Raw genomic sequence first — 26,419 nt, forward strand, 5'->3', positions numbered from 1 at the left:
TAATATAGGTGAGGAAGAACATCACTAAAAATAAAACCTCTAAATCATTACTTACTCCTCAGGATAGCAGTGCTGCATCGAAACTGAGGATAAACAACGTTTTCCTCAACAATGTATCGATTGTTAAATTAACCACTCAATACAATTTTAAAGAAGCAAAGTGGACAATGCAAAAGCTTAAGAAGAAACACATAATTAAAAAAGAAGTTGAAAGTCTAGGCAAAATGTGTCAAAGCATGTAATGACCAAAGTGGTAAAGCAAGGTCATTTTATTTTGTCGGTCGCAAAATGAGGCATTTCACTGAAAATAATATAGTTTTTCAGAGAAAAAATAAAGAATTTTGTTTTGTAAAATTTTGTAAAAATGTATCTCAGTAACATGACATAGTAGCCCATATTAATATCATCTAAAACGTATGCTTTATGAACACTGATTTACACATTCATGAATGTTATGAAGTGTTTATGTAAGATGTTATGAATGTGTGATGTAGAAACCCTTCAAGTAAAGTGTTACAGAAGAATCTCACCAATGTGTAGGATATGATCTCATATTCTGGAGGCACTGAAAATATACAACACTTGTTATTACCAGGATTTCATAACATTTATGAGAAATTTCATTTCACAGTAAAATACAGTATTTATTGATTTATTATGAAATGAACTCATCATAAAATCAATGTCATGTACTAACACAGCAAATTATGGTGAGGTTTATATTGGGTTTAAAAAGTGTAAATATTTTATGTATATAAAAATTAATAAGTATTTTTTTTCCTGATTATTCAGGTTTTCGTGTTTAAAATACTTTTATATTTTACACTGGATTTTTTTTTTTTTATCATTGTTTAAATGCTGGAACACTAAAGTGTTTAAAAATAATGGCAAACTGCAATTACAGGATTCTGGTTATGTCAGATCAAATTGTATGTAAAGTATTCTGATATTTTGTGCATATAAAATGCAAAGCAGTCAAAAAATATGTGCAGTGATATTGCTGTATCTGATATTTTACTTTATTCATGTTTTGTAAGTCTAGACATATTTAAACATCATTTTTTATATGTAAATTTGCAGTAAATGACTAACTGCTTGCTCACATTACTTTTACAGTTGTTATGTAAAAATACATTATTCACAGACTATTACTAAGTTTGCATCAGTATAGCGATACAGTTGCTACAGTATACAGTTGCTATTTCTCTCTTATTTACTGTTAATATGGTTCAGTAAATTACTGTGAAAGTATTGAAACATTGAAAACATATACCAATAACACCAGTAACTGAATAAATAAACACATTTCAGGATGAAACATTGAATTTAACTTTAATCAACTTAAATAAAGGTTTTGAATAAAACACTATTTTACAAGAATTCAAACCAAAAAACAAAACAAAACATTTTAAATCAAATTAAATCTTCCTAGTTCCACTTTATACAACAGAATCAGTTTATACTTCTGCTTATTTACTTTGCAGGTCATTTTAATATTGTCTTACAAGTTAATTTTGAAGTAGAACGTCTTCTGTGCTGCACATGCTGAACCTCTCCGTATCATGAATGGCTGAGACTCTCATGCATCACTACATAAGCAAATACAAGCTCCCGCCCAGGATCTCTCTATTAACCTTTATTTAAGCTGTGGAGAACAGAGAAGATCCCACAGGTCCACCTTCAACACCAACCATGTTCTCTACATCTCTACTGCTCCTGCTGGCAGCTGCATCCTGTGAGTTACTCAGTAAACAACACATTTCAGTTTATAGATCATGTTTAATAAATGTTTATACATATCATAATGTTGTATTTTTGGCCAACAGGTGTTCACTGTTATGAACTGACCCAGCCTGGTTCCAAGGTGGTCCGCCCAGGCCAGAGTCTGACCATCGACTGCATGGTTTCATATTCAGTTACAAGTGAGCACACAGGTTGGATCCGACAGCCTGCAGGAAAAGCTCTGGAGTGGATTGGAATCATCTATGGTGATGGGAGCACAGACTACAGTGATAAACTGAAACACAAGTTCAGCATCTCCAGAGACACTGGAACCAACACAATAACATTACAAGGACAGAATCTGCAGACTGAAGACACAGCTGTGTATTACTGTGCAAAAGGCTCACAGTGACACTAACTAATGAACACGGCTTACAAAAACCCAGAGCCGACACTCAAGACAACTAATCACCTGTTTCAGTCTGGTTGTTTATTGTTGGATTAAAATAAATGCAGCAAAATAGGGTCTGTAATTTTTTTCATATATGAAAAAAAATGCAAAGAGTATTGTTTTGGTATGGGAAACATTTTATGTATTTTTTTCTTCACTCTCAGAAATAAGGATACTACACTGTCACTGGGGCAGTGCCCCTCTTGTCACTGGGGTGGTACCCTCAATGGTACATCTCAGTACCTTTAGCCAGGGAACATAATTGTACCATAATCCATTGAAATCATGTTTTCTAAGTTGTATTGACTCCACACACCCTGTCTCGTCTCCAGGCTTTTAAATTCATTGTTCTGTTTTAAATCATTAGGTTATGAAAAGGTACCTTCGTGGGAACATTTACATCTTAATGAATGACAAATGTACCTGTACAGAACCTTTATTTCTAATAGTGTTCTTCACTCTTTTTGTTCCCATACAACATCGTAAAGTAGTAAAATTTCAAGGCTTTGGTTTGCTTTACATGGTGAAACTTTAATGCAACTGGTTGCATGTTTTGTGTTGCCTGCAATATGATTTCCATGCAACTAGACAGTTACTTGAAACAATTAAAAACTAACAATGTAACATGAAACACATTCAGTCACTCCAACAGGCAGCAAAATTAACAGCTGCTGTTTGTTCATGTGCTGTATTGTGAAACATTTGCTGTACCTTCTCCCATTTTTTGTCATGGCTCAGAAAACTGACAACATATGTAAATTGCACTATTTGCATTCTGATTGGCTGTTTTAATTATTCCAAAAGTTGAGATGTTTAAAACTGCTGTATCTGAGTTTTAAATGAGTTGCAGGATGCTTTACATTAAGCAACTCAAGTCAATATCAATACCAATATCAATATTTAAATTTGACATTTTCAATTAACCTCTTTCTGCAGGCCTCTTAGTGGCCTTTCCGCCAGTATATGTTAAAGTCATAAAATTAAACAGTTCTACAAAGAACTTGCTCAGCCCAGGTCACTGTAGAATTGTTTTGGGATATCAACCCCATAATTTTATTTAAATAACCAGTAAAAATGTGCAGCTGCTACTTTTTTGTTTAATATGAAGATTTACACATCAACAAAACATGTGCAGAGATTCAGCAATGTTGATTGACATGTCATATAAACAAAATGATTAAAAAAGATAAGAAAATAAATGAAATGTGTTAAAAACAGAGATGTTTGCTCAATATGTCCATAATTAAAGTCCTCTGCTTATTTCCTCTCTCCACATGAACTACCTCTTCTACACATCTCCTCTCTAATGTCCTGCTAACACAGAAACATTTATCTGTAGTATTGATTTACTATTTATTTAAAGCTAAATAGTCATTGAAAATAAAAGATGATGCTAAAACACAGCATTGGGTCTTGGTCATTTGTGTCATAGTAAACATTTTTGAGGTCTGCAGAGTGACCCGAGGCTGATGGACCCTACGAAACATCGGGAACCATGACACGTTAACATTATAAGGTTTGGTGCTTGTTAAAAACTATTGATGGCTCTGTGTTGAGCTGTTAGTGAGCAATGAGGGGTAAAAAGGGAGGGCTAAGAACCCCCTGCTGCTTTCATCATATCAGCTGCAGTTTTCTTCATATCAAACAATCCTGTACAACTGACACAATAAAGTAAAGCATTTGAACACAATAATAACACTTTTATAAATGTCTTACTGACCTACGAAGATGACAATCAAGTTCACTTCCAGTTTTGTTTTACATTCAGATTTCCAAAGAAATACATTACTTCAATGTTACAGAAGTAAAAAACTGTGCAGTTAAATTTTAGATCTCTAAAACAGGCTGAACTTTCATTTTCTTTTTGGTGAATGTAAAAAATTGAAAAAATGAGCTAGAATTAAATGTACCTTGTGCAAAAGTTATGGCACATGGCATTATACTTTATGCGTTTGATTTTTTTCTAAAAGTTTCAATAAAAAAAAAAGCTTGAAACTTTGTATAATTTAATTTAATTTGGTTAAATTGTAAGTGTGTTCTCTGTAGATGATGTTTTAATTTATTTTCACTTAGAAAATCAAGAAAATTTGATGGAGGGTCTTCAAACTATAGCATACAATTGTAAAAGTATAACAGTAAATAAATATACTGGTAATATAGGAACCATACTGAAGCTGTTTTCCATTCACTTTCTTCTGAACTTGTCCTCATTTAAACAGTCTGTATCATCTCAGCAGTGAACTTTAAAAGGACCTCAATTCAGCTCATGGTTTATTTATGTTCCAGTAGGGGGCACCCTTTACTCACAAAAGCAGTCCTGTCTGCTGTTCTCTTAATGCCAGTGCAGCAGTTTCTGCACTTGATATGCATTTTGTTTTTCAACCTCCCTCTCCATATGTAGAGTGAATGAGAGGCAGTTTGTAGAGAATCTGTTAATCTAACCAGCTCTGGATCCACAAACACCATGTTCCTCACGTCTTTACTGCTGCTGCTGATTGCAGGATGTGAGTCTGTTATCTCTCTCAATGAGGAACCATATTAATGAATTAAACTGACCAACCACATTTAACCTGCTGTTTCTCTGTGTCTCTGTTTAGGTGTCCACTCTCAGGTTGTTCTCACACAGTCTGAGAGGTCAGTAACAGTGACTCCAGGTGGATCTCACAAACTAACCTGTGCCTGCAGTGGATTCAGTTTGAGCAACTTTTGGATGCACTGAAAATAGAAAATGACTGGAATGAATCATTGGTTATCATACTGAGAGTAGCAAAAGCTCAGCTCAGCCAGTTCAGGGCAGATTCACAGCATCCAAGGACAGCTCTAATCTCTACCTGCACATGAGTCAACTGAAGCCTGAAGACACTGCAGTACATTACTGTGCTAGAAGCTCACTGTGGTGGGATTCCTACAGGCAGATGTACAAAAACTAGAGGGCAAGATAAACAGAGGGAGGGTGATATCAATTGAATAATGTAGACTATTGTGCAAAGAGATTATCCTTCATTTATTTAAATTCTTAACAAAATGACCATTAAGTTTTCATTTTGCAGGAGATGTTTCTGAAGAGAGTAGATATAAGGTCATCTACTTGCATGAGGAAGGGGAAAGTCAAATAGTAAAACAGGAGTTTCCAAAACTGCAGTAGAAATAACTAAAAGATGCAGAAAAAGTGAACTTCTAACAGCCATGTCAGATCTGGTAGACCACCAAACAGTCACTCCAAGATAACCAGTACCTAAAAAAATGAGTTTCACTCTTGCTTTATGTCTGAAGTTAATATTGAGAAAAAGAAAAAGAGAAATCAATGAACATTTGGGGATTTACTGAGTTTGTGAAAAGAAGACTGCAACTTTTAAGACTGATGTTTGGAGGAATATTCCTGCAAATGTAAATCAAAAATTGAAAACAAGTCCATTGTAAAGACTGTAATAAAGGCAGGAATACAGAAAGAAATACATAGAAGTCAGTGTAACCAAAACTTAATGAAACCTATTTTTCCAAGGGTTTTATTAAATGTACGTTATTCATTCCTGCACCTACATATATTAATGCTAATACTATTTCTATGTCAGTATTATTAGTTTGTGTGTCTCTGTTGCTGTTAGCATGAAAAAAATAGTACATTTAAAACTGTCAGGTTCGGACAGAACTCGGACGCTCGCAAACCAGACTGAAGTAAAACAGCTTTATTAGCAAAAGGAGAATCCAAAATCAAAATCAAACAGTCCAAGGTCAAAAGGCAGATCAAGAACACAGTAATCATAGGGCCAATCCAACAAACAGAGTCCATAAACCAGAAGAGAAGGTCCAAACCAGAAATACAAACAATACACACAGGGCTAGACTGAGGTGAAAGGTCAAAATAAACAAAGTAAAGTTCATAAATGGACAGACAAACTAACGTACTAGAAGGCTCAGTAATGCTCTGTGGAACAAAGACAATACTTGGCAATGAACAGACAAACTGAGGAGGTTTAAATGGTGTGTTAAACAGATGACCTGAATCAATAATCAAGCAGAGCAGTGGGGAGTCACGTAAGGGCGGTCTGGGGTCATGTGATCTGACAATGCATTCTGGGAAATGGAGTCTAGAGGCTGAGAAGTGGTGACAGTGGGGCTGGAGGGAAGCGAGACAAAAATACATCATTTCAGAGGTTTGCATTGTCTTATATTGCATATGGGGAGAGTACAGTAACATGGGAGGTGTACAGTTCATTGGATCAAGGGGAGATCAGGGATGGAGTTAGATATGAGAGGAATTAGAGTTGGAAAACAGCTGTTTAAATATTTAGAGTAGTGTTTTCAGTCTCTCTGAATGTCCATTATCAGTTAACTTTTTTACATGCATATACACTTTGTTGATGCTTCAAGGCAACATTTCTAATACACTGTGTTTCTGGATATGTTGTCCAACCGCAGCAACCATCTAGCAACCATGAGAGACACCATAGAAACCACCTAGCAGTGCCCTATTAACAACCTAGCAACATCTGCTAGTCACCTATCAACCCCTTAGAAACCAGCTGGAATGCTATAGCAACCACAATACCACCATAACCACTACCTGGAATATAATATCAACTGTTCAAAAAAACTGAGGTATCATAGCAACTATCTTTCAACACCTTAGGAACCACATGCAATACCATAGCCCCTGCTAAGCAATCACATGAAATAACATAGAAAATAATAAGAAACACCACAGCAACAACCAAGAAACAACCTAGCGATACCAGGGAAATTCTTAAGTTGCGCAATCACTCAGCATTTTCTTCAGGAAACACAGTTTACCAGTTTTAAATAAAAGTGTTGCTTATATCTGTTGAAAACAGGCAGAGAGGTTGTTCTTAAGATTTGATGTATTAAACTACTGACCTCTACTGCAGGTCATGAATAGCTTTGCCTCTCATGGATCACTAGATAAGCAAATACAAGCTCCCCCCACCTTTCAGATCTCTGTGTACTTAGAATATGAGGCACTCTCTATAAAGTTGTGGAGAACAGAGAAGATCCCACAGGTCCAACTTCAACACCAACCATGTTCTCTACATCTCTACTGCTCCTGCTGGCAGCTGCATCCTGTGAGTGACTCAGTAAACAACACATTTCACTCAGTCAGAGTGCGTCTGTCTTTAAGCTATTGTGTAACATTTTGAACATTAGTAACTTTGTATTTTTGATCTACAGGTGTTCACTGTGAGGAACTGACTCAGCCTGGTTCCATGGTGGTCCGTCCAGACCAAAGTCTGACCATCAACTGCAAGGTTTCATATTCAGTTACAAGCTATGGTACAGGCTGGATCCGCCAGCCTGCAGGAAAAGCTCTGGAGTGGATTGGCTATTTCAGTAGTGGTGGGAGCACATATTACAGTGACAAACTAAAAAACAAGTTCAGCTTCTCCAGAGACACTGGAACCAAGACAATAACATTACAAGGACAGAATCTGCAGACTGAAGACACAGCTGTGTATTACTGTGCAAAAGGCTCACAGTGACACTAACTAATGAACACGGCTTACAAAAACCCCAAAGCACCACTCAAGGTCACTAATAAACTATTTCAGTCTGGCTGCTCATAGTTGGATTAATATAAATTACAATAAGTGTTTTCAAAAAGTGAATAAAAAATGCTAAAAGCATATCAGGATAGATGTCATATGCTGCCATGTTATCATTACCCCTAATTGTCTTGACAGATGGCATAATAACTGATATCATGACAGGACACAATCTAGTTTTGGTCAGTGTACTCTATTTAGATATGATTACATCACTCCAGCATCTTTACAATACATGTCTTAACAATTACTGGTAATGTAAACATGACAATTCTACATTACACAACATAATCTGTCATCACAAATCATGACAGCGTGTGATTGACATGTTCAGGGTTGGGAGGGTTACTTAAAAATGGTACAGATTACTGAATGTAAATTGTTACCAGTGCAACTTATACTCTGTACATTAATGGTTAAAGCAAAACACATAATACTGCATTGTTTGCATCAGTCAATAATCCATTCTTTAATCCAACAAAAATCAAAGGACTTGCAATTTATTACCAAAACATTTGTTGATAAAACAAAGCTCTGTAATCTTTGATCAAAAACAATTGATATCCTCCCCCAACTCGGTAGCGTTCACAAGCTCAACATGGACACAAACACATAGAAAAATGAGAAGATGTACAAACCTTGGTTCCAGTACATTATGTTTAGACATCCAAATTATCAATAAAGTATCTATGAAACTTTGTTGATTCTCAGCAATGTTAGGACCAGGGTTAGGATTAGTACCACGGCAAAGTTTAGGACCGAGGTGAGGTGTAGATTTAGGTTTGAGAGTGAGGTCGAGAGGTTAGTGTTAGAAAATCAAGTTGAATTTAATAGATATTTAGATGAATGAAAGTTAAATGCAAGATAAGCATCTATAAGACATCTACTAGGGACCAAATAAAGTGTTGCCCGATCTACTGCTCAGGTACTGCTGACCATAAAAAAACCAAACAGTAATATAATTCTGGTTTTGATATAATTTTTATCAGACTTTGACAAGCCAGCACTCTATATGTGAATATTCTGTAGCCGTGTGGACTGAATTTCATGATCTGTAGCTGAATAAATGAATACGTAAATGAATATATTTGTGTAGATTTTATTTGGGTTTTAAAAAGGTATTAGTCCTGTACTACCAAAACCTGGTTATTAAAGAATTCTGATTTGACAGCAACACTTTTGTGAAGCAAACATCACAGTTGCAGATAGTTTGTTGCCTACAGTTTATTGATATGCAGCAGTTAACAAAACTTTACATCTCCAAAATGTCAAATTTACAGAAGAAGGGAAAAAAAAACTTCTAATAATCCTAGGGCATAATTATCTATTGGAAAGAGGTGAGGCAAGTCGTCCAAGCATGGAATATTCAGGGAGTGAAACACAGTGCATGTGAGATAATAATAGTGAATATGATGCTCTACATGCAAATCCTCCACCTGCCCCTCTTACATAAAAGGCTTGCTTGTGTTGCTGAGGAGGAGAAGAGCAGCTTCATTCAGTTTAGTTTAACACAAAACAATAATGACCTCCTCAGTGCTACTGTTGTTACTGATAGCAGCACTCGGTAAGTCTCCATTCTGGGTGAATTAGATCAGTTTTGATTAGTTTTGAATTGAGAATTTACACATAGCTGTGAAATGAATTGACTCCATGTTCTCTAATTGTTATTGTCAGGTGGTGTAGACTGTGTGGAGCTCACTCAGGCTGCTTCTAAGGTAGTAAAACCTGGAGAATCGTTCTCCATCTCCTGTAAGATCTCAGTGTCGAGCTACTGTATTACTTGGATACGGCAGCCTGCTGGGAAAGCACTGGAATGGCTTGGATATTTGTGTAGTGGTGGTAGCACTAATATCAAAGACACAGTGAAGAGCAAGATCAGTTTCAGTCAGGACACGTCCAGCAGCACAGTGTTTTTACAAGGCCAGAACTTTCAGTCTGAGGACACAGCTGTTTATTACTGCGCCAGAGAGCCACAGCGTTATAACCACCCAGCTGACCTGAACAAAAACACCCTCAACAGCTCACATGTTCATCTCAGCATCCTTCTCCATGGTCATTTTTGTCTTATTTCATGCATACAAATATCAGACAATCCATACAATCAAACTGATAAAAAATAAATAAATAAATAAAAAAATATAATAAATACACACAAAATAAAACACACTTTACTTGAATCCTGGTAATATATTTGTGTCCTTTATTGGTAATTTTCATGACAGATGCTGTAATATTCCATGTCAGCTTATGTCATTTATTTCTTGTTAACCTTTAATACTTCAAACATAAAAGCATCTACCACAACAATTACAGGTAATTGTAACATGACTCTGTAGTATTACTGTACAAAATCTGCCATGACATCATAAAATATAATGACATATTATGACATGGTAAATTAATGTTTTGTAGCAGGCTTCAAGTAAAATATTACCCCAAAAAACATTTTTACAACATAAATTCTAATCCTAAACTACAGAATTCAGTTGCAGTTGATATACATTTTGTTGAAAGTTAAAGAAAAGGAGAAGATCTACAAACTCTCTAAATTAAGTCTTATCAAAATCTTGGTAATATAACAACTGGTACTGAACACACACATCTTGCACGTCTCATTTACAGTAAAGGTTCATTTGTGGAACCAAACTGTTTTTCTGTGACATTGCTTTACATCACTGTATAGGGATGAAGGGACGCAGGTTTTTAGGAAGACTAAAAGAGAATTGTTAAGTACAAACACATCTCAACTGGATTTTCACCATGAAGAACCTCACCAAGTTTACGGTCTTTGATTCTGGATTTGCTGAAAATAAACACCATTCATTGTAACCAAGATTTTAAAACGTTCATGAGTATTTTTTCACTGTAAAGCACTGTGTTCTTTATTTTATTGTGAAATCAACTCATCTTAAAATAAATGCCATGTAACAGCGCTGCTAATTTAATAATTTATTGAAAAGTAAAGTCGAAGTAGAAAAGTGTTGCTCCCTCAAAAACATCCTCTGTTCTGCACATGCTGAGCCTCTCCTTGTCATGAATAGCTTGGACTCTCATGGATCACTAGACAAGCAGATATAAGCTCCCGCCCAGGATCTCCATCTATTAACCTTTGACCCTCTCTTTAAGCTGTGGAGAACAGAGAAGATCCCACAGGTCCAACTTCAACACCAACCATGTTCTCTACATCTCTACTGCTCCTCCTGGCAGCTGCATCCTGTGAGTTACTCAGTAGAGAACACATTTCATTCCATCTGAATGCTACTATTAAGCAATAGAACACTCGAGGTTTTGTGTTATCGCAAAATAACATCACGGCTGTGATTTGGTCATAGATCATCACAGCCGTGATATTATTCGCGGTAACACACGACCTCGAGTGCTTTTATACAACAGTCAGTTGAAGCCTCCTGGAGGATCAGTGAGGTTGTCCTGTGAGGTTTCTGGTTATCATCTCACTAACTACAGTACAGGCTGGATCAGAGAGCCTCCAGGGAAAGCCTTGGAGTGGATCGGGATCATTTGGGGTGGTGGATCTATAGACTCTGGAGCTTCCTTTAAGAGTCGCTTCAAAATTTCCAGAGACACAAGCAGTAACGTGCTGTTCTTAGACATCAGCAGCCTGGAGACTGGAGACACGGCTGTTTATTACTGTTCATAGATTTTGCACAGTAATAAAGTGGGAGCTCAGTGGAAGTATTACAGTAGGACTTAACACGTGATAACTGTGATGTTTAGAGTATCCCCAGAATAAATGATAAGCAGAGACACAGTAACACTCTGAGTGATGCTGAGAAATGATGGAACTCATGTTTTGTGTGTCAGTAGGGAAATCCCCTCTCTCAAGAAGCAAATTGGTTTAATCTATGTGTCAATATCTTAAAGCAGCATTCGTCATATCATTGGAAAGGATAATAAATTGGTTGTACTGTCATTTGATGAGAAAGCCAGTCAGAAGTGAATAAAATCAAAAATTAAAAAAATTAAGTGACACCTTTTTCAGTTCACAATCAGATACCAATAACTTAGTCTCGAGGCAAGATGTGATCAGTTGTCTGATTAGGTCTGCACAGTTTTTTTACAGGGTTTTTTTGTTATTTTTTTTTACAGGACCTGGGCAACTAAGGTTGGTTCACTTTCAGTTCCACAAAGCTGAATTTATAGACTAAAAGCATAGGCAGCTTGGACTCAACACTCTAAACATGATTCTGTAATATCTCAATATCTGAACGTTTCATTTATATTCCAGTAGGGGGCACCCTTTACTGACAAAAGCAATCCTGTCTGCTGTTCTCTTAATGCCAGATCAGCAGTTTTTCACTTGTTATGCAAATTTTTCATCAACCTCCTTCTCCATATGTAGAGTGCATGAGGGACAGAATGTGGAGAGAATCTGCTAATCTAACCAGCTCTGGATCCACAAACACCATGTTCCTCACGTCTTTACTGCTGCTGCTGATTGCAGGATGTGAGTCTGTTATCTCTCTCAATGAGGAACCAGATTAATGCAGTAAACTGACCAACCATATTTAACCTGCTGTGTCTTTGTGTCTCTGTTTAGGTGTCCACTCTCAGATTGTTCTCACACAGTCTGAGAGCTCAGTAACATTGGCTCCAGGTGGATCCCAAAAACTGACCTGTGCCTGCAGTGGATTTAGTGTGGGTGACTATTGGATGCACTGGATCCGACAGGCTCCTGGGAAAGGACTGGAATGGATCATTGCTTATTATTCTGAAAGTAGCAAATACTCAGCCCAGTCAGTTCAGGGCAGATTCACAGCATCCAAGGACAGCTCTAATCTCTACCTGCACATGAGTCAACTGAAGTCTGAAGACACTGCAGTGTATTACTGTGCCAGAGACTCACTGTGGTGGAACTCATACAGACAGCTGTACACAAACTAGAGCACAGGATAAACAGAGGGAGACTGAACTCTGTAACAGCTCAAGCAAGAGAGTAATGGCAAGAAAACAAAACCTTGGCTGCACTGATAAGTTTTGGAAACATACTCCTAAATAATACTAATTTAATAATATACATCACTAAGCAAAGAGACTATCCTTCATTTATTTAATGTACTGCCAAAATGACCATCAAGTACAAGTAAAACATTTTTCAGGGGATATTTCTGAGGAGATTAGACATAAGATAATCCACTAGCATGGGAAAAAAAAAAAAAAAACAAAGGAAAAAAAGTTAAAATATAGCCGCAAGCGGCAATCATAGGGGTCCAAGCACCATCAGTGTTCATTAGCACTATAAGCTTCCATTAACATCTTAGGTTTTCGATAAATATTAACATTCATTGTCTTACAAGCTCTCAAAATACAACTTTTCCCGCTGCTTCAAGTTTCCTTTGCTTTGGCAAGGACAGCTCAGGTGGGATTTGAACCGAGCACCTTCTGAGTTGAAGGGAGATGGTCTCATGGTGAGCCACAAGGGGCAACACTGCATTTTGTGAGACAATTTATTCATAGCGAGCAAACTTAAAGAAACTTGGGCCCCTAAAAACAAGTGTGACTACTAACAAACATGCAAGACTTGGTAGACCACAAATACAGTTCCCATCCGAAAATCAGATAACCACACATTGTGTGGAGGTTCTTCACAATCAGTTTTCATGAAAAACAATGGCTTTCTAAAGAATCTTCTTTTGAAAGGTTTTTTTAGAGATCCAAAAGTTTTCTTCTACAATATCATACAAAGAACGCTTCATGACATCCTTATTTTGAAGACTATACATAAACAAAGCAAGGTAACACGTAATAAAATGGTGCAAAGTACACACTGTGTTTATTCACATAATCAAAACTATTTAGTAAACACTACAAATAGCAGTACAGCAAATATGGAAGAAGAAAACTGAAGTGGTAGAGATTTAATACATAATAGCAAACAGTTTATAATCAGTGGTGGACAGTAACGAAGTAAATGTAATTCGTTACTGTACTTAAGTCGTTTTTTTGTGTATCTGTACTTTACTTAAGTATTTCCATTTTGGATGACTTTTTACTTTCACTCCACTACATTTCAAAGTCAAATATCTTCCTTTTTACTCCACTACATTATGCAAAATCTGTCATTCCCTTTGATTTATGTGTGCATAAAAACATAACATGTCAAAACGAAAGAAGTGTGAAGCAAGAACACCAATCAGGGCACAGCATGCACTTTGTTTTGAGCTTGTTTTGACCTGTTGGACATACCGACACAGTGCAAGCATGCAGTTCAACGTCAGTGCAGCAGTGTAAATTTTGAGAGTGTCTATTCAACATAAATGATGGAAGAAACTCCTGACTCTTACCTAACTTTGTGTAAATAGACCACAATATAGAAATATGTACCACATGCAGTTGTGACTGACATGTTTCTTTTGTCTGAATGTATACAAACACTATTTCATTTTGTTGTGAATTTGTTTTTGCTAGTTTATGTTTATGAACAGAGACCTACAGATGCAATATAGTAAAGGAAAACTCATTTGTGAACCTGTGTTTAAAATTTTTTATTAAAATTAAACTTACAAATAAAACTTAAACTGAAACTTTGCTTGTTTGCAAAAGGTTATTTCAGAGCCACTCAGTTCTACATACATACATACATACATCATCTAAACCGCTTATCCTTCTGGGTCGCGGTGGGGTGCTGGAACCTATCCCAGCTGTCATTGGGCAGAAGGCAGGATACACCCTGGACAGGTCGCCAGTCCATCGCAGGGCAGACAGACAGACATACACAGTCACACACACACTCACACCTAGGGGCAATTTTAGCACGTCCGATCAGCCTGACTGCATGTCTTTGGACTGTGGGAGGAAACCGGAGTACCCGGAGGAAACCCATGCAGACACGGGGAGAACATGCAAACACCACACAGAAATGACCCTGGTCGCCCGGCCGGGAATCGAACCCAGGCCATTCTTGCTGTGAGGCGACAGCGCTACCCACTGCACCACCGTGCCACCCCACTCAGTTCTACCTAATGGAAATTGTTTGCCTTCAGTGTTTTGTGCTTATGATAATTTTAATAAACATCAGTGTCAGACTAATTAATGACATTCTATTAAAAGATTGGTTTACCAAGAGTGACACTGGAGTATTTTCACCTAAAATGAGTTGATAAAGCAAAAGTCTTGTTACAAAAATGATAATAGGACATTAGAGTCATAATTAATCTTTTAGTACTTTCACTTTCGATACTTAAGCATATTTGAAGGCAAATACTTTTGTACTTTTACTCAAGTGGAGGTCTAAAGGGAGGAACTTCTACTTTTACTGGAATAATATTTTACCTTGGGTATCTCTACTTTAACTCAAGTACATGGTTTGTGTACTTCGTCCACCACTGTTTATAATAACGTCAACATCATGTAATGCACATCTAGTTCTTTTATCTGCTGATTCTGTTAAGTAACGGATGTAATAGATGTTTTGGAGAATCCGTAGTTCACATAGTGCATCACAGAAACACACTTAAGAATGCCTTTTGGGTGACACTACTGTAGGGCAGCGTCCATAAGTCTACTTGACACCTACATACACTGACATGAACATATATAAACCTTAATAAAGACTAATTCTAAAAGACATCAGTCTGAAAGAATGTCTAGTTGTTATAACACCTACATATTTGAGGTGACACTGTTTTTTTCTGACATTACAAGTTTATGTAGATCTATGTTGGTTGTTATGAAGGGCTTATGAACCCTGCCCTACAGTTAAACCTTGCTGCATTTATGGTGGAAACCCATCTGAATGTCCCTCCTTAATCATCTGAAATGAGCAGTATGTAAATATCCAGTCCAGCTCCACTGCAGGTCAGACACTGTCACAATGTGTATATAATACAGATCCACACTCTAGATATACATCCTCTAGCAAACCACATGATCACAGATACTTTCAGAGCAATGATGAGCTGGACTTCTCTGCTGCTGCTGGCCTTCTTACCATGTAAGTGGACTTTAGTCTCATTTATACACTGTAGATTTCAGTTTAAGATGAAATGCAGTGTGTTTAATGTTCTCTGTGACCTGATTCCTCCTCTCAGATGTTCATGGAATCAGTCTGAGCTCGTCTCCTGCTCAGTTGAAGCCTCCTGGAGGATCAGTGAGGCTGTCCTGTGAGGTTTCTGGCTATCGTCTCTCTGAGTATGGTACATGCTGGATCAGACATCCTCCAGGGAAAGCCTTGGAGTGGATCGGGATCATTTGGGGAAATGGAGCTGTAGACACTGGAGCTTCCTTCAAGAGTCGCTTCAAAATTTCCAGAGACACAAGCAGTAACGTGCTGTTCTTAGACATCAGCAGCCTGGAGACTGGAGACACGGCTGTTTATTACTGTGCAAGAAGAGACACAGCAGTGCAGCTCAGTGGGAGCTCTGTACAAAAACTCATCAACATCTGTGATAGTAAGAGACAAGTTTCATTCAAACTGGATGAGCGAACAAAACAATCAGCCACAACTCTTTGCAGCTGTTCTAACTGTTATTCTCCAATGAAATACACAATGTTTTTGAATTTTTTTTAATTAATTAATTGTACATTATTTTTTTTACAAATAACACAAAACAGATCCACAACATTAGTATAACAGTAGAAGTTCACACTTGCTAATTGTAATGTTGAGTATCTCCAGCATATCCAATTAAATGTCACTATTAATTATGCTGAGAAATGACTGACCTCATGTTTCATTTATAGTCCAGTAGGATGCGCCCCATATCTGACAAAGTAAGCTAGTCTAATCTGTTTCTAATTACTTCAACGCAGCATTCTTAATATCATTGAAAAGGTCTTATTTAACTCCCATTATACAGAACAAACATGTTTTATGGAGCATGTCCAGATCCAGCAGATCTAGAAAATGACTAGAATGGATCACTTTCTGGTTGCACGGAAAGAAGCAACAACATTCATGGCTCATCAAAGTTCATCAAAGGGAAAACTGTACAAACATGTTCCATCATGTTTCCTGTAGAGGCATGTTGACAGATGTAAGCAGTTATACAATGAAGCTGGGAGTGCACATTTGAGGATGATCTCAAGCAGGAAATACAGACTTTTACATCATTATATTATATTAGCAGAAGACAATAACATTCAAGATACCTTTTGCGGCCATGAACTGTAAGGAAAACTAATTGTTAAGGGCAATCCTTACATGCTTCATTGCTGCTTTCATTGAAAGTAATTGTTCAGAAAGTTCAAACTGAACTTCTTTACAGCTGGAGAGCCAGCCAGGAGAAATTTTCTTTTTACAATCATTAAATAAATTAAGGCATGAAAAAATATTGCAGCTTTCTTAATTTAGACTTATCTTTACAATAAAAGCAAGTTTGCAGAACTCAAAACAATCAAGATATTGATTTTGGGGCCCCTAAGTGGCACAGCTGTCAAAGCGTTGGCTCTATCATCAGGAGATCGCGAGTTAGATCCCTGGTGATGCTACAGCCCAAGAGAGTCCAAGAGAGCACAACTGGCATCGCTCTCTGGGTGGGTAGGATGGCCCCGCCTCTTCCTCATCACTTAGAGTGATGCTAGTCAGCACAGGTGTCTGTTAGCTGACGTAACAGAATTGACAGCGTTCGGCTGTCCAATAATGTTGCGTGAGCGGCAGTTCGAAAAGATGCGGTGGTGATTCACATGACTCGGAGGAAGCCTGTGTTTGCCTTCGCCCTCCTAGCACTGGTGGTATGGTGTGATTGGGGGAGTCCTAATTAGTGGGTGGAATTGGAATTGGGCATAAAATTGGGAGAATCCAAAAAAAGATCATAAAATCAAGATTCAGTTTGTAGAACATACAAATTCAGTGCTAATTTCACATATTCATTTAACATACCTACTAATTAAAGTACTGAGGAATGTGATACATATTTACAGACACTGAAATCATAATGTTTATTTCTTTCACTTAGTGTTATTAAGTTAACGTAACTAAATAATTAAAGTAATCAAAATAACATGATTTGATTTAATTCTTCAGTATGAAGTGGCAAAAGATTGCCTCAGAAAATACAAATGACCACTGTGTACTCAAAACATGTAGTACAAGGGCAGTCATGGGCTGGAGGGTAGGGAACCAGCCTTGTGACCGGAAGGTCACTGGTTTGATCCCCTGAGCCAACAGAATGTGACTGAGGTGCCCTTGAGCAAGGTACCTAACCCCCAATTACTCCTTGGGTGCCGTGGATAGGGCTGCCCACCGCTCCAGGCCAGTATGTTCACTGCCCACTAGTGTGTCTGTGGTGTTTCACTGCACAGACAGGATAAATGCAGAGGTGAAATTTCCCTGTTATGGGACTAATAAGGGTCACTTAATCATAGGTTAATATGTTTGTTCACTCTGCTGATGAGAGCACTGCATGAACATTGGTGTCAAATAGCACTAATTATTGGACCATAATTAATAATCATCAGAATAACTAGAATCACCAATTTCAAGGAATTTTAATTAGGTTTTTGTGTGCTTATGGTGGACCAATCAAAAGCTGTTTAGAGTTCAAAACAACAAAGTTTTCCACAATGCTAGCACCACAGGCTGACCTCATAAAATTAAACAGAATTAAACACACTAATCATTATCATGATTAATAAACCTAAGCCTTGGCATGAGGAGAATATGTTAAGTAAAAATAAATAATAATAATAATAATAATAATAATAATAATAATAAGACACTTTAAAAAAAAGTTACTAGAAACTTACTTCACTGAATTAAAGAGCAGGAAACATGGGTATGTTTTTGGTTTCTTTACTTATTTCAGTTAATGCATTTGGGATTTTCAGATTCCTCCTGTTGTTATAACAACTATATAGTCTCAGGGCAGATATGATCATTATACTGATAAGTATTGATTGTAAAGTATTGTACTGCACTTATGTATTGTATTGTATTGTATTGTATTGTATTGCACTGCACTGCTCTGTGTTTAACTCTGTTCTTTTTTCTCTAGGTGTCAATAATGACTTTCTGATTCTAGCAGTATCTGAGCTCAGGACTGACTTTCTCTCTAACCTATTGGTAACTAGCAAAGATACTTTCTCTGGATAGACAAAGCACTTTTTGTAAGTCACTCTGGATAAGAGCATCTGCTAAATGCTGCAAATGTAAATGTAAATACTGATTAGAGCTTTGAATTTAGTTTTCTTATTGCACCCAAGAACTCTACTACTATGTTTGGCTCGCTGTTGCAGAACAGCCTGGATCAGCTGGTAGCATTGATGCAAATAAAATGACAGACTTCTTCCCTTTTAAAGGAGCAGACTGAAGAGAAACATCCACTTCGAACCATTGACCCCAGTTAGGAGACCCATCAGGTTATCTTCATAACAAATGATGTTTCCTACATTCCTGCTGCTGATGTTTGCAGTTACATCATGTGAGTTCCTGTTTTTCAACAACGACTTTCATGTGCATTATTGACGGTGTTCATTCATTACTTTGACTGGAGCTTTTCATGTTCTATTTATTTTTCTCCATTGCCAGGCGTCCACTCTCAGGTTGTTCTCACACAGTCTGAGAGCTCAGTAACAGTGGCTCCAGGTGGATCCCACAAACTGACCTGTGCCTGCAGTGGATTCACTGTGGGCAGCTACAGGATGTACTGGATCCGTCAGGCTCCTGGGAAAGGACTGGAATGGATCATGCACCACTACACTGACTCTGATAAAGGTTCAGCCCAGTCAGTTCAGGGCAGATTCACAGCATCCAAGGACAGCTCTAATCTCTACCTGCACATGAGTCAACTGAAGCCTGAAGACACTGCAGTGTATTACTGTGCCAGAGACTCACTGTGGTGGAACTCATACAGACAGCTGTACAAAAACCATTGCAAGTGAAGAGAGGAGCAGAAAAACAAGGCAAAGACACACAAACACACACAGTGAGTGAGAAAGAAGACAGACATTAGTTATCAATTTTTTAATGTTATAATAAAATGACGGCATGTCACATTAATTTAAAAAAACTTTATTGGCCAGTGGATTATAATAATCATAGCATGATGTAATATTGGGCCCAACATACATAATTTTATAAATTTGTACAGTGTTGTAAATTTGTACAGTGTTGTATCCACACATGGATATTGTGCAGCAATATGTTGTGGTGAATGACATAAGTTCACACTAGAAGCCAACAGAGTCAACAGAGAGCAGTGTAGCTCATTGAAACAAGTGAGTAGAAGCAGCTGTTTAAATATTCAGAGCAGTGTTGTTAAAATAATTGAAGCAAATGCATGACTATGTTCCCCTGAATGTTCATTATCTGTTTCATATCATATATACTCCCACATTATGAAGATGTTTTGGGAAGATTTCTATGACACTGAGTTGTTATTCGTGCTGGAATTAACATTTCCAACCACCTGGAGCACCATTTAAACCACCAAGCAACTACCTGAGAGGGCATAGTGACCACCTACCAAAACCCATAACACAAAACAAAAACAAAACAAAACAAAAAAAAGCAAACAAACAAACAAACAAAAAAACAATATGTAGTTCTTAGCAGCCACCTAGAACTCCCAAGGCACAGGGTAGGCACACTATATTCTGAATGAATGAATGAATGAATGAATGAATAAATAATTAAATTTACAGTTAGTTGTTTTCTGATTAGTTGCTTTTTACGTGATAGCGTTCTGTGTTATTTTTTGTTCAATATTTTTTCTGCTTTATTCCTTGATGTTGAACAATGAATAATTCAATGTAATTAATGTCTGCTTTGCCTGGAAATTTAGGGCACGCTCTCTGATTTCTCCCAAAAAATAAATGAACCAATTAATGTATAATAAATTAATTTTTTGTATTTTTGTAAATAACACAAACATTTGTAATAAATCACCAGAAAATGTGTTACAGAGAATACAGGGAAAAAAAGAAAAGAGAATGTAATCAAAATTTAATGTAACCAAACTTTCCAAGGGTTTTATAAATGTTCATCATGAACACCTGCACCTGCATGTATCAATACTAGTGGCAATAACAATTAATTTTTGAGTGAGTATTGTCTTTTTTCTATGTGTGTTTGTGCAGAAACGTCAGTAATGTGTCATGAATGATAAACATGAGGCAGTGCTAGAGTTTCATTTATATTCCAGTAGGGGGCGCCGACTGTCTAATGCTGAATTTATTCACATCATTGACTTGACATGCAAATGTCTATCAAGTCTCTTCTCTACATATGAAGCTGAAACAGTGAGTTTGGAGAAGAACCTGCAGGTCTGAGTGAAAAACAGCAGAACCATGTTCTTCACATCTTTACTGCTGCTGCTCACTGTAACATGTGAGTCTGTTAGCTCTTTCACTGAGGACCCAGATAAATGATCTAAACGTGTAAAAACTCGTTTAGACTCTCTGTCTCCTCATGTTTAGGTGTCCACTCTCAGGTTGTTCTCACACAGTCTGAGGGGTCAGTAACAGTGGCTCCAGGTGGATCCCACAAACTGACCTGTGCCTGCAGTGGATTCAGTTTGGGGGGCGCTTATATGCACTGGATCCGACAGGCTCCTGGAAAAGGACTGGAATGGATTATTTACTATTATTCTGAAAGTGCCAAAAGGTCAGCTCAGTCAGTTCAGGGCAGATTCACAGCATCCAAGGACAGCTCTAATCTCTACCTGCACATGAGTCAACTGAAGCCTGAAGACACTGCAGTGTATTACTGTGCTAGAGAAGCTCACTGTGATAGAACTCATACAGACAGCTGTACAAAAACCCTGCTTTGGAAAAAGAAAAAAGAAAGGTAGACAACCACAGAGAGAGAAAATGGTGGTACAAGAAGATGCCTTCAGGACAAGCTCTGGAGTGGATTGAACATGTCTGTAGCTATGGAAGTAGAAGTATGGCAGCTTAGCCAACACAATAACATTGCAAGGACAGAATCTGCAGACTGAAGACACAGCTGTGTATTACTGTGTGAGACTCTCACAGTGATACTAACTAATGAACATGGCTTCAAAAACCCAGAGTTCAGAAACCTCCTCTTTCTGATGGATACACATTATTTACAAAAGGTTAATACACTTTTATGTCATTTCATTTGTGTGTTCTGTAATCTCCCCCATGTTGATAAATAACTAAGAGAATTTGGCTTCTGTGTCACCTCATATTTATACCACAGTGAAAAGGGAAATCATGGATGATGGCGTAACAGTTCTTTGATTCCTGCATATTAAAAGGAACATCAGTTATAAGGTTGAGCTAATGTGTAATCTTTATTCCAGTAGGGGGCATCTGTTCACTAATACACTTATATTATTGAATTTGTTCCCATTATTAGACCGTGATTCTGCAGAATTCTTATCAAATCTCTTCTCTACACATAGAGTAGTTTGGAGTGGTTTGGAATTCACGACAGAAGACAACAGAGGAGTCCATGACAACAATAGCGAGTGGAGCAGTTCACTGGAATGAGGGATGAGAGGGCTCGGAGGTGGATATGTGTGAGTGAGCTGTTTACATTTTCAAAGCAGTATGGTTAACAGACCTGAAGTAAAAAACCCAATATGCTCTCACTACTCTAAATATTCGTTATCAGTTTGGATTCATATATGGTTCCACACATTTTAGGAAGATTTCTTCAACAGTGTGTTAAAGACTAAGGCAGATAAGTAGTTCCTAACATGCACTGTATTAAACTGCTTCCCTCTACTCCATGTCTTAAATAGCTTTGAATCTCACAGGTCATTAGATAAGCAAATGCAAGCCCCCCAACCAGATCGCTCTTTATATAGAAGACGCTCGCTATATAGCTGTGGAGAACAAAGAAGATCCCACAAGTCTTCAAACCATGTTCTCTACATCTCTACTGCTCCTGCTGGCAGCTGCATCCTGTGAGTTACTCAGTAAACAACACATTTCACTCAGTCAGAATGCTGTTTGAATCATGTTTATATCTAACATGAGACAATATTATATAATAACTATTATGTGTTTTTGATCTACAGGTGTTCACTGTGAGGAACTGACTCAGCCTGGTTCCATGGTGGTCCGTCCAGGCCAGAGTCTGACCATCGACTGCAAGGTTTCATATTCAGTTACCAGTGAATGGACAGGCTGGATCCAGCAGCCTGCAGGAAAAGCTCTGGAGTGGATTGGAGCTATTGCTAGTGGTGGGGACGCATATTACAGTGATAAACTGAAAAACAAGTGATGAAAGTGAAAAACAACCAATGAACACGGCTTACAAAAACCCAGAGCCGACACTCAAGAGTCAGGGTATTCATAGTTTTATACTTTTCTGTTAAGGAGAGTCATTATAGAGCTTTATTAGTGCTTTTGAATTGATTATGCATGAAAATCACAATCAGCAAAGTGCTGCTTACAAAAAAAGAACAATGGGCCTCATTCACCAACCGTTCTTAAGAAGAAATTTATTCCTAAAACCCACAAAGATTCTGACATTCACCAGTGTTTTCTTATTTGGGATTTGTTCTTAGGTAAGAACAGAATCTACACACACTCAAGAGAACAAAGGTGTGGCAATTCTGAAGTTTAAGATCACATCATGAATCTGACGTAGAGTTTTTCTTAGGACTTTTGCCAAGAACATATTTAAGAAAAAACCTAGGAAGATATTATTCAATGAGGCCCAGTGTTCACTGCAAGGCAGGCTAAAAGAAATCATTGCTTGAGTTTATCAAGTACAAAATAATAACGTATAAACTTGTTCACAGTTAGAGGAAATACACTAATAAGTGAAATTGAAGCCTCTATCAATGTATATTTTAACAATTCCACTACATTTTAATAACTGCAAAAAAAAGCAACATAGAAATATTTATAATGTCAATTGTGTTTATTAATTGTGACTGTATCAACTGCATAATAATAGTATGCATATTTACGTAATTACATTGTTCTTTTTCCTCTAATTATTATTAGTATTATTATTATTGTTATTAGTTTTATTTTATTTTATTTTATTATTTTTTTTATCACCTGAATCATAAGAAGCAAAGTGAATACGTTTCAAGTAAATAAAACCAACTTCTGAACTGAACTTTGGAGCTGTGGAAAATTTTCCTTCTAGATTTCCTTGAAAAACTGAAAGCAAGTCTGACTTTTTCACACTACTGTATATTTACTGTCAGTGTTTAATATTCTTTGTATTTTTTATACTATAAAAGTTTGAACTACCACATCAACATGTACAGTGCTAAAAGTTTGTGAACATTTTTGTGTGAATTTCTGCAGAAGCATGATCTCAGATCTTTATTTAGATCATAACAATACCCTATAAAACTAAATACACAAGGTATTATATATATTTTTTTTATTTATTTAATAAAATGGTCCAGCATTATATATTTTAGTTGGCAAAAGTATGTGACCATCTAGACAGGAGGTTCAATGAATGACATCAGATGTGACTGTAACTGACCCTATTGACCCTGATCCTATTTAAAAAAAAAGCATCAACCTGAGTCATCAAAATCTGTGTCTGTTTTCTGAAGAGTTTGGATTTCACTAATGCATTATATTATAATATAATTATAATATGCAATATCAATATAATATTCTGGGAGAGCACAAAGAACTCAAGAGGAACAGCTAAGCATCTGTAGTCCTCTCTTAAAATGGCTAATGCCAGTGTTCATGAGTCCACCATCAGGCAAACACTGAACAAGAATAATACATATGGACTGATAGTATGGAGAATGCCACTACTCTCCATGAAGAAAATTGTTGCCTGTTTAAAGTTTCTGAAAGACCACCATGGGCCAGAAGATCTGGTTATATTTTATATGGACAAACAAGGCAAAAATAAATGTTTATGACTTAACTGAGAAATGTTAAGTTTGGTAAAAGCCAAACACTGCATTGCAGTATAAAAACCTCATGCCAAATGTAAAACGTGGTGGTGGCAGTATCATGGTTTGGGTCTGCTTTGCTGCTATTAGACCAGGACAACTTGCCATCATTCTGATGGTGCTATGAATTCTGGATTGTATCAAGTAATAATAAAGGGGAATGTTAGGGCATCCATCCTTGAACTGAATGCCAGAAAGCCCACCAACATAACAGAACTGAAGCAGTTCTGTAAGGTCAAGTCCTCCAAGTCAACGTGCAGAGGGTCACACTAGTTACTGAAAGCAGATCTTTGCCAACAAAGACATTCCATATGAAATGTTTAACCAAAAAATGAATGAAAAACAATAGATCTGTTTAAATTACTTGCTTTTCGGGGATCTCTTTGTCTATGTTTATGACTTAAATGAAGATCTAATAACATTTTAGTTATATTTATGTAAAATTCACCTAATGCTAAAGGGTTCACAAACTTTCAATCAGCACTCTATACTACAGACGTTCAACATTACAGTAAGATTTGAACCCACTGACACTGACTGAATGTAATGTTTGAGGCATCTCCAACATTAGGAAACAGATTAAATATCAGCCTGAGTGATGTTGGAAAATGAATCCTCTCATGTTTTATTTATATTCCAGTAGGGGGAGCCCTTTACTTAAAAACCAAACCTGTCTATTGTTCTCCTAAAGCCAGAGCAGCAGAGTCTCACATCACTGAGCTGTTATGCAAACTCTTCATCAAACTCCTCTATATGTAGAGAGAATGAAGGACAGTTTGTAGAGGATCTCCAGGTTTCTGGTGTCTCTGATCAGCTCCAGCTCCACAAACACCATGTTCCTCACGTCTTTACTGCTGCTGCTGATTGCAGGATGTGAGTCTGTTATCTCCCTCAATGAGGAACCAGATTAATGCAGCAAACTGACTGACCACATTTAACCTGCTGTGTCTTTGTGTCTCTGTTTAGGTGTCCGCTCTCAGGTTGTTCTCACACAGTCTGAGAGGCCAGTAACAGTGGCTCCAGGTGGATCCCACAAACTGACTTGTGCCTGCAGTGGATTCAATTTGGGGGGCACCACTATGCACTGGATCCGACAGGCTCCTGGGAAAGGACTGGAATGGATTATTAGCTATTATTCTGAGAGTAGCAAAAACTCAATCCAGTCAGTTCAGGGCAGATTCACAGCATCCAAGGACAGCTCTAATCTCTACCTGCACATGAGTCAACTGAAGCCTGAAGACACTGCAGTGTATTACTGTGCCAGACAGCTGTACAAAAACTAGAGCACAGGATAAACAGAGGGAGCTGAACTCTGTAACAGCTTAATAAAGAGGATAATGGCATGAAAAAAACAGACTAATCTTAACTGCAGAATATTGTTACCCACATAATATGTTTACGTAGAGTCCACACATCCTCTCAGCTTTCATTTGTCCTCATGACCTTTCCATGCTCCACCCCACAAATGCATTCTTTTATAGCAATAGTTGCTTGGTGGGACAAGCTTTACAGAATACTGGCAAAAGTCCCTTTCAAACAAATGGGAAACTGATTAAGTCCAGATTAAGATTTTTTTTTTCTATTTAATTGTAATTCCTTGATAGAAAATGCTTGAGTATACACTAAAATTGTAGTTCAGTTTTGACTAAGTGATTATGGAGTGTATGGAGGAATATGAAAAAAAAAAAAATGTGCATATCAGAATATTATTTCAGTGTCAATCCAAAGTAATACTCAGCTGGAATTGCAGATTTTGTGGGGCAACAATATAAATAGATGTTTTCTTAAATGGCAGCATGTTATTATCTGCATTTTATAAAAAACAGGCCAACAGAAGTTATTCAAAATGACACAGAATAAAATCTTGTTCCATT

General features: G+C 37.2%; 8 gene segments (V, D, J or C); all 8 read left to right on the top strand.

Moving 5' to 3' along the window:
* Positions 1-1,684: 1,684 nt before the first annotated feature.
* On the top strand, positions 1,685-2,134 carry LOC118803322. The segment is given in 2 exon segments: positions 1,685-1,735; positions 1,827-2,134. Coding segments are annotated over 2 exon segments (351 nt in total).
* Positions 2,135-7,174: 5,040 nt separating this feature from the next.
* On the top strand, positions 7,175-7,668 carry LOC118803323. The segment is given in 2 exon segments: positions 7,175-7,254; positions 7,361-7,668. Coding segments are annotated over 2 exon segments (351 nt in total).
* A 3,236-nt stretch (positions 7,669-10,904) lies between these two features.
* Positions 10,905-11,389, top strand: LOC118803371. The segment is given in 2 exon segments: positions 10,905-10,947; positions 11,064-11,389. Coding segments are annotated over 2 exon segments (369 nt in total).
* Positions 11,390-12,156: 767 nt separating this feature from the next.
* Positions 12,157-12,633, top strand: LOC118803324. The segment is given in 2 exon segments: positions 12,157-12,196; positions 12,290-12,633. Coding segments are annotated over 2 exon segments (384 nt in total).
* A 2,987-nt stretch (positions 12,634-15,620) lies between these two features.
* LOC118803325 lies at positions 15,621-18,998 on the top strand. The segment is given in 3 exon segments: positions 15,621-15,682; positions 15,780-16,139; positions 18,925-18,998. Coding segments are annotated over 3 exon segments (477 nt in total).
* Positions 18,999-19,001: 3 nt separating this feature from the next.
* LOC118803326 lies at positions 19,002-19,569 on the top strand. The segment is given in 2 exon segments: positions 19,002-19,109; positions 19,217-19,569. Coding segments are annotated over 2 exon segments (399 nt in total).
* Positions 19,570-20,976: 1,407 nt separating this feature from the next.
* LOC118803327 lies at positions 20,977-22,885 on the top strand. The segment is given in 3 exon segments: positions 20,977-21,016; positions 21,106-21,438; positions 22,680-22,885. Coding segments are annotated over 3 exon segments (579 nt in total).
* Positions 22,886-25,350: 2,465 nt separating this feature from the next.
* LOC118803328 lies at positions 25,351-25,828 on the top strand. The segment is given in 2 exon segments: positions 25,351-25,418; positions 25,512-25,828. Coding segments are annotated over 2 exon segments (357 nt in total).
* Positions 25,829-26,419: the final 591 nt, after the last annotated feature.

This window comes from Colossoma macropomum, unplaced genomic scaffold (genome assembly GCF_904425465.1).
Source record: "Colossoma macropomum unplaced genomic scaffold, Colossoma_macropomum, whole genome shotgun sequence".
Lineage (NCBI taxonomy): Eukaryota > Metazoa > Chordata > Actinopteri > Characiformes > Serrasalmidae > Colossoma > Colossoma macropomum.